At 40.6% G+C, this 12,018-nt stretch overlaps 1 protein-coding gene across 5 annotated transcripts in view; it reads right to left on the reverse strand.

Annotated features, from left to right (window-relative positions):
• ESR1 (estrogen receptor 1) overlaps positions 1-12,018 on the reverse strand; it is a 393,295-nt gene that overhangs the window by 72,039 nt on the left and 309,238 nt on the right. For 4 of the 5 annotated variants that reach the window (XM_040448869.1, XM_040448867.1, XM_040448866.1 and 1 more), the window contains one exon: positions 8,204-8,342. In XM_040448869.1, coding sequence (XP_040304803.1) covers positions 8,204-8,342 — 139 coding nt within the window. Of the gene's footprint in view, positions 1-6,676; positions 7,109-8,203; positions 8,343-12,018 lie in introns of those variants that run through there. The other variant, XM_040448870.1, reaches the window with a different exon arrangement.

The following is a 12,018-nucleotide window of genomic DNA, read 5'->3' on the forward strand; positions in this document are numbered from 1 at the left end:
GACTTAAATAATATTAAGACATTTTAAAATTAAACTTTTAGTTTACAGTGTCTGACTCTTGATTTCTGCTCAAATATTTGATTATATTTTAAGTCAGTTAAGGTGATGTTTAATTGTTAATAACAAACGGCAAATACAAAAATAATGGGGCATGTAAAAATGTAAGAAGTCGGGGCGCCTGGGTGGTGCAGTCGGTTAAGCGTCCGACTTCAGCCAGGTCACGATCTCGTGGTCCGTGAGTTCGAGCCCCGCGTTGGGCTCTGGGCTGATGGCTCAGAGCCTGGAGCCTGTTTCCGATTCTGTGTCTCCCTCTCTCTCTGCCCCTCCCCCGTTCATGCTCTGTCTCTCTCTGTCCCAAAAATAAATAAATGTTGAAAAAAAATTTTTTTAAATGTAAGAAGTCAAATTAACCTCCTACACAGGATTAATTCTTAGGTTGGAATTATGCTTTTCCCTCTGGGGCAATTTTATATTGAATGAATTTTACATTGAGTGCATCCTTACTGTTTACAGGCTTATTCCTCTTGAGAAGTTAAAAATTTGCGGCCTAGCAAGGTTTATAATATAGTACTACTTAATTGTTTTTGTTTTTAAGGAGAAACCTTGGCTTGAATGTTTAGGGTTTGGTTTTTTTTACCTTTTTCTTTTTTTTTTTTTAATTATTTTAATGTTTATTTATTTTTGAAGGAGAGAGAGACAGTGTGAGTGGGGGAGGGGCAGAGAGAGAGAGAGAGAGAGAGAGAGAGAGAGAGAGGCACAAAATCTGAAGCAGGCTCCAGGCTCTGAGCTGTCAGCACAGAGCCCAATGCGGGGCTAGAACTCACAAACCGTGAGATCATGACCTGAACCGAAGTCGGACGCTCAACCGACTGAGCCACCCAGGTGCCCCTTTACCTTTTTCAATGGAACTCCTACAAATGCTTTCATGACTTGATGGTCAAAGTGACTTTTCCTGAAATTCCAATGTGTGTGTGTGTGTGTGTGTGTGTGTGTGTGTGTGTGTGTGTAATATCTTTCCTGAGATATAATTTGCGTATCACATAATTAGCCCATTTAAAGTGTATAATGCAATTGATTTTTAGTCTAATAAATTCTTTGATTCATTTTCAATCACAGGTAAGCAGTAATAACAGCACTTTGGCTAATTTCTCCATTTTGTTTGGCCTCAACATTTCTCCTGTACAGTTTACAGTTTCATATTCCCAGGATTTTTCAGAATGCTAAATGCAAGACTTTTACAAATCAGTCCATTGGCATCTGCTATTGAGTAATGAAGGGCTCAGAACTGGACAGGACCAATGGATTCAGTGTCAGAACATAAACCCTTTTCCCTATATTCTCGTACCATTAATGAGATATAGTATAGAAGACAGTCCAGTGCAGTACTGTACTGATTAAAGAAGCTCGATAAATGTTGGCTCCCTTTCCTTTCTCTTTTATCCAATTCTATAAAGTAGAGTGAAAGAAGGGTTATGAGCACATTTCTTGAGATACAAATGAGGCACACAGGCATGCAAACCAAAGCATACCTGGAGAGCTATGGAGGGAATCCAGCAAAGCTATCTGAGCAACTCAAAGGATCTCCTGCCCAAGACTGACTTTTCTGGTGGGTGGATCACTCATTCCCCATGCACTGCACCTGCTTCCCCAGCTACTACAATGCCCCCAGCCCCTCCATGTGGCACACATTTTTCAGAGAGGAGAAAGCTGAGAAGGGAATATATAGGGAGGTCCTTCTCATCATACCCAAGAAACCTTTGGACAGATTACATTCTGAATTCATCAACTTATTTCAGAACTTTATTTTTTTACTCTTCCAAGTAAAAAATCTGCAAAGAACTTACATTGAGCTTTGGGCACTTAAGGGGCTCAGTCGGTTGAGTGTCTGACTCTTGATTTCTGCTCAGGTCATGATCCTGGGTTGTGGGATTGAGCCCCATGTTGGACTCAACACTGTGTGGAGCCTGCTTAGGATTCTCTCTCTCTCTCTCTCTCTCTCTCTCTGTCTGTCTTTCTCTCTCTCTCTCTCTCTGTCTCTCTCTCCCTCCCTCCCTCTACCCCTGTCCCCCTCTCATGCTCTCTCTCTCTCTCTAAAAATAAAAATAATTTACATCAAGCCTTACACACACACACAAAGAGGCTAATTTTTCTAAAAAGCCAATATAAGTGTTGCTGGAAGCATTGTTTTATTCGCATGTTTTTATTTACATGTTTTTTCCTGAAATATTTATAGTAAACAGGCTAAAAGGAGAATGTTCTTGTTTCTAGAAAAGACTTTTTCTTTTCCATTTCAAATGAACGTATCATCTGGAAACAGTCTGCTCTTTAGTAGAAGAGGCCAAATGTTCTCTGCTGCAGCAACCTGTTTTCCTCTGAAGGAACTTATTCCTATCCCATGCCTACAAGTAGAAGTTTCCGCTGTTTAATACTGTTTCCTACAGGCAAAGCCTCCTGATGCGGGAGCGAGGTAAAGAGCTAGATCAACAACCCTCTGGCCAGACGCTTGGTGAAGGGAATATTCTGCTGGTCCAATTAAGCTCTCCTTTTTAAATGCATGAATAGTTGTTTCTCTGAGAGTGAACGGGACTCAAAACTTGAGTGCTTTGGCTTCACTGAGAAATCCGCAAATATTTCTCAGAACTTGTTAGCACTGATGGCGCCAGGGAAGCAGAATTAGACTGTCCCTTGGAAACCGGATAGTCTTAACTGAACACGCAATTTACATTGTTTCCTCTAACACTATGTCTGCCTTCCAGCGATAGTAAACTTCGCTCCTGCAAGAACAAAGAGACCCCACCAGAAATGATCTATGTTGAACACTTTTGCTTCTGTTTTCCGTCTATGTTTTTCCAATGCCAGCACTCAAGCAGGACTAAACAAAGAGACGCATTCCTAGTTGACACAGAGGACATATTTTGTGTCTTCTGGTGCCAAAACACACCAGAGGGTTAGGTGCTAGAATGGAAAATAGTTCTCTCCATTTCCTGATGACTTTCGCAGGCATTCTTATTATCTTTTAACTTTCCTCTTGTAAAACACCCCCCCAGACACACACACACACGCAGCACGAGAAATTACTGGGTTCTTTATTTATGCCTTATAATAACCTTTATTTCTTGGTTTTCACAGGCAGAGACAACTGCATTAAGTGCTTGGAACTCACTGCTGCGGGACACAGGGAAGAACTGGAAACTGTGGGAAGGCTAAGCGCGCCAGGGGTAAAATTAGCCTTCAAGCATATGACTACCAGGAAAGCTCAGAACTACCAGAATCAAGATATCATGGGTTGTCATCAGGGAGTAAATCAAGCAATAACTCTTTTTGAATAGATGCAAGATAGGAAATATGTCTGCTGTTCACAAACGTGGGATGGCAACCCAGCAGGTTTTTATACTCCTGTAATCGCTAAACCCCCATTTGCCAGTACTAACATCTGAGTAATTACAAGGAAAGACTGCGGTAAATTTTATCCTCCTGATGGCCTTGCAAGGCACAAGGTTTGAGAGAACAGGACATCATCGCAATCAATCACAGATAAACCCTGTCTCTGGTTAACAATGGGTGACTGGACTGTGTGGGACTTCTGGCTTTCCCTTTTCCCTGTTTGTATGCAGATGTAAACAGCCTATGGAGGCGGCTGGCTTTTCCCAGGTAGTGTCGCAGAGCCGGAGCAAACACTGAAAGGAGGAAGCTAAGACTCGTTTTGTGCTTACCCGCTGTCAAACAGCTTTGAAATTTAGGGACTTCCTCATTTTGTCACAAAAAATGTTTGCTGCGTGCACCACGATGGGAAAAGAGCACTGGGGAGATCGGAGTGATGTATACTAATCAGAGAGGTGAATGTTATCAAAAGGGTTAGGAGCCTGCAGGTAAAAATATACACTGTGTTCTCAGCTGTCACTCAAAACCATCTTGCAGATGTATGAAACAGCAAATGGGCTCCTCATCACATATTTTTTACTGTGATGCACAGATCAATGTCATCAGAGGGAGCCATCACTCCAACACACAGGCTAATTTAATAATACTGAAACTTCATAATATTTAGGTGCATGTTAATTAGAAAAGTGTAGAAAATTTTATAGCATAATCATATTTTATTTTTTATGTTTTATATTATTTATATAATTTACATTTAATTATATACTCTTCTGATTACCAAGATGTGCCTGAGTGTATTTAAATGCATTAAGATCTTGAGTTTACTGGATAGCAGGTCTAGTTATGGGAGAAAATGACAATAAGCTTATCCCCATTTGGAATTTAGAAGTCCCAGAACAGGTTGATGGAGTATAAGCAGAAGCATAAGCGTATTTAGTAATTTTACAAAATCCTTTCAAAATAGATGGATATTAATTTCTGTGCAGTCTTTAGGGGACAAAGCCAGGAACTGATGAGTAGTAATGAATGAGAAGTGAGTGAGTTTGATGATAAGAACAGCTGAAATGCGCATCAGAAGATGTAGATTCTATGGACCGTCACGAGCCTCCCGGGTGACCTCAGCCATTGCAGTTAACAGACACTTAGCTGGGAATCATAGAAGACTCTGTACATTGGAGGGAATGAGAAGGTGAACAAACTCTGGTTCTTCTGCCCACAAGAGGCGTATGAGCTGGTGAGGAAGAGAAGACACACAATCACAACATACACATGGCAGACCAGAACTAAGAACAGACCACACAGAGGGAGAATTGAGACCAAGGAAAGGCCCCCTTCACCTACAGAGGGAAGAGTGTGAAGGAGAATTTAATGGAAAGTACCATCCGAAATGAGCCATAACAAACAAATGTTTGACAAGGAATCCTGAAGGTGGAGGACCTTCAGAAAAATGTGAAGAAAAACTGCAAGAAAAGCTTTGAAGTGTGAGGCTAAATTCAGTACCCAGGTGTTTTTAGCCTGGACAAGAGCTCACCAAAGTCACCGAATCCTCAGAACTGCCTTTTGGACTCATGCTCCCTGCCCTTCCTCATTTACAGCATTTGACTGGTGTTATAGAAGTTTGTGTTGAAAGAGTCATAATAAGAGAGCCATAGTTATCAAGATAAGAAGTCTAGACCATTTCTTCTGTGGAACAGGAAGAGCCAATTAAAGCTGAGTCAGAAGGCATCAGGATCATAGCTGTAACTTAGAAAGAAACCTGAGGTGGCAATGTGGGGAACAGAATGAAAGAAAGAGGGGTAGTGGTCAAGAGAGGGAAATGGTAGTGGAAAAACAATAATCTGAGGAAGGGACAATGAGAACCTGTGCAGAGGTCACACAGGTGCAGAGGGATCGAGACCAAGGGGAGGTATGGATTTCAGAAACAATGCAGAAATGACTTGATAGCTGGATAACCTGGTGGGTGGGAGGAGTAGAATCCATGATTAATTTAAACTTTATGGCTTCAGTGTCCAGGTGATTGTTGATGCCACAAATATAGAGAATAAAGAAAAGGAACAAAATGGATAAGGGAGATAATATATTCAAGTGAGGGATATGGTAAGTCTGAAGAGCTTACAGGGCACTGAAGGAGAAAAGTCTAGAAGAGTTGTTCTCTACCAGGGTCAATTTTGCACCTTCCCTCCTGCCACCCACGGGGCACGTTTAGAAATGTCTACAGACACTTTGGGTTTTAACATTGGGGAAGAGGGGCATCACAAGCCTCTAGTAGGTAGGGTATGGGGTGCTGCTAAGCACCCTAAAATGTCCAGGACAGCCCCGACAAGGAAGAATGAACCCCCTAAAAATGCCAGTAATGCAAAAGTTGAGAAATCCTGGTCCACAGGAAGTGAGAGCTTCAAATCTGAAGTTGAAGGAAGTAGGAACGGAGGGAGATGAGAACTTTCGCGCAGTAAGCATGCACTTTCTGCAGCAAAAGACTTGAGAGAAGATTAACCACAATGAGAGTGCATGGAAAATAAAGAGAAGCAGGTGGCTGACAAAATCCTAGGCAATGCCATCACCTAATTAACTGAGTTCTTTGGAGTGAGGTGATGTCAAAAACACTTTCATATTCATTTTTTTTAAGGAAACCCTACCCTGAACTCACAACCCCAAGATCAAGAGTCGTATGCTATACTGAGTAAGCCAGCCAGGCACCCTCAAACCCTTTTATATTTAAAACGCAGCATCATGGGGCGCTCCGGTGGCTCAGTCGGTTAAACGTCATGATCTCACAGTCCATGAATTCAAGCCCTGTGTCAGGCTCTGTGCTGACAGCTCAAAGCCTGGGGCCTGCTTCAGATTCTGTGTCTTCCTCTCGCTCTCTGTCTCTCTCTGTGTCTCTCTCTCTCTCTCTCTCTCTCTCTCTCTCTCTGTTCCTCCCCTGTTCATGCTCTGTCTCTGTCTCTCAAAAATAATAAATAAATGTTAAAAATATTTAATAAATAAAATGCAATATCCTGATGCCTGTTTTCATCAAGAAGATAGATAGGAATGAAATGGGGGATCATGGAGCAGATCAGTTATGAACATCCCAAAAAATTCAGAATAAAGATCCATCCCAGTCTGTAGCAGGGAAACAATGTATGTGGTCTGCCAATTTGTCATAACTTAGTCACATAACCACATGACTGTACACAAGAAAGTTAAGAAGAAAATTGGAGGAGGAGGAGGAAGGGAGGGGGAGGAGGAGGAAGAGACGGATGAAAAGAAAAGAAAGAAAAAAGAAACAAAGGAAAAGAAAGAAGAAAAGGGGTGGCAAGGGAAAAATGGCAAGATAAGAGAAACAAGGGGAAGGGAGGGAGGGGAAGGAGAAGGGTAGAGACAACGCTAAGAGACTGACAGGATACGGAGTAAATGCAGGTCTACCCCGGCCACCCTCAATAATTCTGTGAAACTGTAAAATGGGAATACATTCCACCTACAGCAAAATCTGCTTCTTGAACAGGGTCATCACTATTTTTCAAAAGATACATAGCGCAAAATGACAGAAGAGGAACCAACACTCGTACAATTCTCCAGGACTTCAATAAATTGTGCTGCAACTCTGCTCCAGAAGGCTGAATGAGGGTAGGGAAGCCTCGAGCGGGACAGGCAACGGGGAGGTGGTGTCAATGCTCCAAAGCAAACGAATGTGGAAGGATGCATCACAGGCAACCTTGGAGTGCTGACCAGAGACAAAGGAAGTCTGCAAGAAACAGAAGATGGTCCTTTCCCATTCAAACCGTTATGTGGCCCGCATATACAGGTAGGCTTGGAAACCAACCAAAGGAGACATCACTGGCCATGAAAGAGGACGAAGCACATGAACACAGGAGAGAGGTGGTATGAGTGTTGAGCCAGATACACGTTTAATTCCAATCTTGGCTCCACCATTAGCTAGTTTGATGCTGTTTGCAAGTAGCAGAATGGCTCTGAAACTTAGCTCCTTTCTGGTAAGCTTCCCAAGCGCGCTGTCATGATCAAATGGCATCACGTATGTAAAGCACTGAACTTGGAGTTAGACATTATTCTACAGCAGCTACCACTGATGGAGGGACTCCCCTTCCATCAGTGGTAGCTGCTGTGGAATAATGTGCAATTCCAATTTCTCTAAGCAATGACAAAAAACAGACCAATAGGACCCACGTTCTAAGTCAACCCAAAATAGAACATGTTAAATAAGGTAACACATTTGAAAACTGAAATTTTCACTTTTGAAAATGAGCAGGTAACTTTTATGAATTCACAGCAATGAGAGTGGCCTTTAGAATGCTGGTCAAATTTCCTCTTTTAAGTGATTGAAAACTCAGAAGGAAATGAAAGGTTATTGTAGTTTGGATGTATGTGGGCCAAAAGAAACTTTAATTAAAAGGAGGCTATTTATTTCAATTTTTTAAATGTATGTAACACAAGATTAAGGTGGAGTTAGAAAATTCTAATTCATAATGAAGTTATATAGATGTGCGTATGTACACACACATACTTATGTGTATATACATACATACATTTTATATGTATATGTATGCACACAAATTATATATGTACACATTAGAAACAACAGAGCTCCTCTGAGGATGCTATTAGTGATGTGTAGCATCATCTAAAAGATGTTAGCCTAGAGATATCTAGCAGAAAGTTGTCCTTAGCTTTCTGTGAACCTGACTATACTACATCTCCCAAATTCATCCCTTTGTAAAGAAAACATATTGGATAAAGTTCTCGAGTGCTTCGTGGAATACTGAATAAAAGAGCTTCAGGAATAAAGGATGTGCTTCCCCCAAGCTCCATCCAGGCCACTTACCTGTCCAGGAGCAAGTTGGGAGCAAATAGGAGCTTCCCTGGATGCTCCATGGAGCGCCAGACAAGTCCAATCATCAGGATCTCTAGCCAGGCACATTCCAGAAGGTGAACCTGATCGTGGAGGCTCAAATCAACAAAGCCTAGAACAAGACAAGGAAAACCCTGCTGACTTAAACTGAAAAGTCATTATTAGTGAAATGAGAAAAATCAAGGATTTGAGCTCGTGAGGTCTATTTTCTAGTAGTATGACATGTAATGGAAGCACACTTGATACGAAAGTCAAGTTTTTTTTCAAACCTAGTATATCAATGAACTCTAATGTAACATTAACTTTCTTAGTGCCTTAGCGTCACATCTATAGACATGTACTACCTTGTACAACCCTCTTAGCTTTCTATAAAGTTCTGTACTTAAACAAAACTGATATCTTAGACATCTTTTTTTCACTTAGACATTTCTAATAGCCCTATGTGATTACTGCATTTCATTTCTGATTCAGTTGAAGATATTTAGGTACAAGAAATTTAAACAACTTGCCTAAACCAAACAGGCATTGGAGCACAGGCAGGACCAAAATTACTACATTTCTATTTCTTTGCTTCACTACTAAGCCATGCTCTTTTTTTTTTTTTTTTAACACCATGTAAAAGGAAGACTAGTGAAATAGCGTGTGTAAATAAATAACGTGAGGGAGAATGAGTCAGAGGAATAAAGGTGACATTATAATTACTTCTGGTAATAAATACTAATGTGCCCTTGTTTTCTAAAGGCTTTAATGGGAGATTAAAGCTTTTACTAATCATCACTGACAATAATGGTGGATGCCTAATGATAACACCAACAACAACAAGGAGGAGGAGGGGGAGAAGGGGAAAAGGGGGAGGAGGAGGAGGAGGAGGAGGAGGAGGAGGAGGAGAAGGAGGAAAAGGAGAAGGAGCAGGATAAGGAGGGGGAGAGGAGGAGAAGAAAAAGAAGACCAATTTATTGTGCCATGACTATGGTTTTGAAGCCATGCTATTTCCTGAATAATTTTTTAAATCTTTATTAATACAATAACTCTAAGAGGTAGAAACTGATGGGAATGCCCTTTTACAGATAAGAAAACAGATGTTCAGAGAGCTTATATATTTGTTAAGATCAGAGATGGGACTATAATCTCCAGAAGCTGTGCTCTTGATTACAACTGATACTACCTCTTATGAGCTGCAATTAATTATAGAATTTGGATCAAATAATTAAATAAACTCAACCACACAAATCAAGATCCACCAGAGTGACAGGCATTAAATGAACGAAATGACCATAAATCTTGCTGCCTCCCAAACCAGCTCCCAGACCTCTTGCCCCGAGGTATCACATCAGGCTATTTCCTTCCTCTCTCCCTCTGCCTTCATCCCTTTGTTCTCACTCATCCATGAGACTGGCTCTAGAAACTCCTTTTCTGGTGTCCTCTTATTTATTTTTTCTCACTATTATTACACTGTTGTTAGTTATATATTATTATGTTTATTAAACAGCCAAAACATAAGTTTATTTATGTAAGCAGTCAAGGATGGATGGTTTGCCAACTGGATGTTTTCTCTTGGGTGTCTTGGAGCTATCACAGGATCAGCATTAAACAAGTAGCTCATTTCTGATGCATGGAAGAAACACCCTTACAGCTAGATAGGTGACAATCCACATAGAGAAACCCCAACTAGAGAAATACCTCAGAGTCTATGCCTCCTCCGAGCCATCGTTCCATAATCAAGCCTCACCAAGTCTATCTTTGAAGTAACACTAAAATTCTTCCTCTCTTTTCTATATTTCCAATGTTACTATTTTAATTTAATTCCTAAGAGTTTCTCACCCTTCTGTCTGACTTTTGTAACTTAACATAAGTTATTTTGAGACTTACCCATGGTCTTGCATGTATGAATAGTTGATTCTTTTTATTGCTGAGTGGTATTCCATCGTATGGATATACATGATAAATAAAAATACAATGCACGTATCCTTTCATTGGACTTTTGGGTTGTTTCCAGTTTGGAGTTATTACAAATAAAGCTTTTATGAGTAGTCTATGTACTACTTTCTTGTATGAACATAGGCTTTCATTCTTCTTGGGTAAAGATTTAAGAGTACAATGGCTGGATCATACAGATCTACAGGTATATGTTTCACTTTCTAAGAAATTGTCAAACTGTCCATTTTCACTTCCAATCAGCAACAGATAAGAACACAGTTGTTCCATATCCCCCCTGATACTTGGTATAGTCAGTCTTCTTAATCATAGACATTCTAGTAGATGCACAGAAGTATCATAGTGGCTCTGTGGCTGTAATTTGCATTTCCCTAATAACTAACGATGTTGAGCATCTTTTCATGTGCTTGTAGCAGATCATTACTGTACATGATATTCATGTTAATTATGCATATATCTATAAATCCTGCTAGACTGTGTATTCATTAGGAGAACCAGATGCATGATCCTATCAAATTCTGCTTTTTAAAGTCCAAATTTATTGCACCTTTTCCAACATCAATCAACCATGTCATGGCCCATAACAGGGTAGACTTTACCAGAGCAGGTGTCTTCCCATTGGAAAGAGTGAGTTTCACTCACATACAGCAGGGCCTGCAACTGGAGAGAAAGTGGGTAGCTTTGTTCATTACACAAACAAACAAAGAACAAAACTAAAAGATGAAAAAACAGTGTGTTTCAGAAAAAAAAAAAACTTCTGAAAAGAAAACGGAACAGGTATGTCTACAACCTGCAGCCATATACCCCCAGAGTGCACTGGGTCAAAATGGACTATCTTAGTTCTGGAAGAAACACTGCCTGAGGTGACGGGAAATGTTTCTTTATCTCAGTACCCAAAGTCTGATGGGATAAACCGACTCCAGTGGGCAGTACTTAAAAGGAAAGCTCTCAAGGAAGTTTTAATTCCCTAAGATTTTACCCCAATCTTTTGGGTGAAGTCTCATAATCGCAATGCAAATGACACTGTAAATTAAACTCACTTTCAGAAATGTTGACATTCGAAAGTGATGTCATTTTTCATGACATTCACTGTTTTGTATGGGGAAAAATACAACCATGTGATAATGTCACCCATGATGACACCTACACCACATTATCCGGTAAACTCCACAAACCTCAAAAAATCCCACAGGATGAGATTTGGGAGTATCTTGGGAGAGAACTGCAGCTGGCCACAAAACCATTTGATTTTGGAAAACCAGAGGAGTGTTCTCTGGTAGCAACCTTACATATTAAGCTGAATCATACTTTTTAATTCTCACTTCAAAACTTCAGTGCTACTTAAGTCTGACAGTTTTAGTGGTCTTTTGGGAACCTCAGAAGCTCACCATAGCCATTTGTACCACACAAGTCTGGCGATTATGAAATCTGTCTGAAGTATGTCTGTTAGCAATAGTTTTCAGTCCGAGCCCAGCAGAACTGCTGGGGCCTTCTGTTGAGATGATGCAGACTTCTCAAAAAGAAACAGTCTATTTAATTATCTTTCCCAGCTGTGCATATTGCCCGTGGACAAGGGTTATTGTATCTCTTGCACAGTATCCTCTGCAAGTTCCTGGGGCAGCGGCGGAGGTGAGGGTGCAGAGAAGACTATCAATCGACCTTCTCGATGAACGTGAAGACTACTGAAGACTGTCCATTAAAGACTCTCAATTCATAACCAATGGAGAAAAATAATGTACTCAACCCCAAACAAAATTATATTGTCTATGCATAGACATCAAGTTTCAACCCTTGGTTATTTTCCGTATAAACAAGAAGGATGGTCTAATGTGCCATTTTAGGTGGATCTGCCA

This window comes from Herpailurus yagouaroundi, unplaced genomic scaffold, assembly GCF_014898765.1.
Source record: "Herpailurus yagouaroundi ecotype Mexico unplaced genomic scaffold, PumYag 198, whole genome shotgun sequence".
In the NCBI taxonomy this organism is placed as follows: Eukaryota; Metazoa; Chordata; class Mammalia; order Carnivora; family Felidae; genus Herpailurus; species Herpailurus yagouaroundi.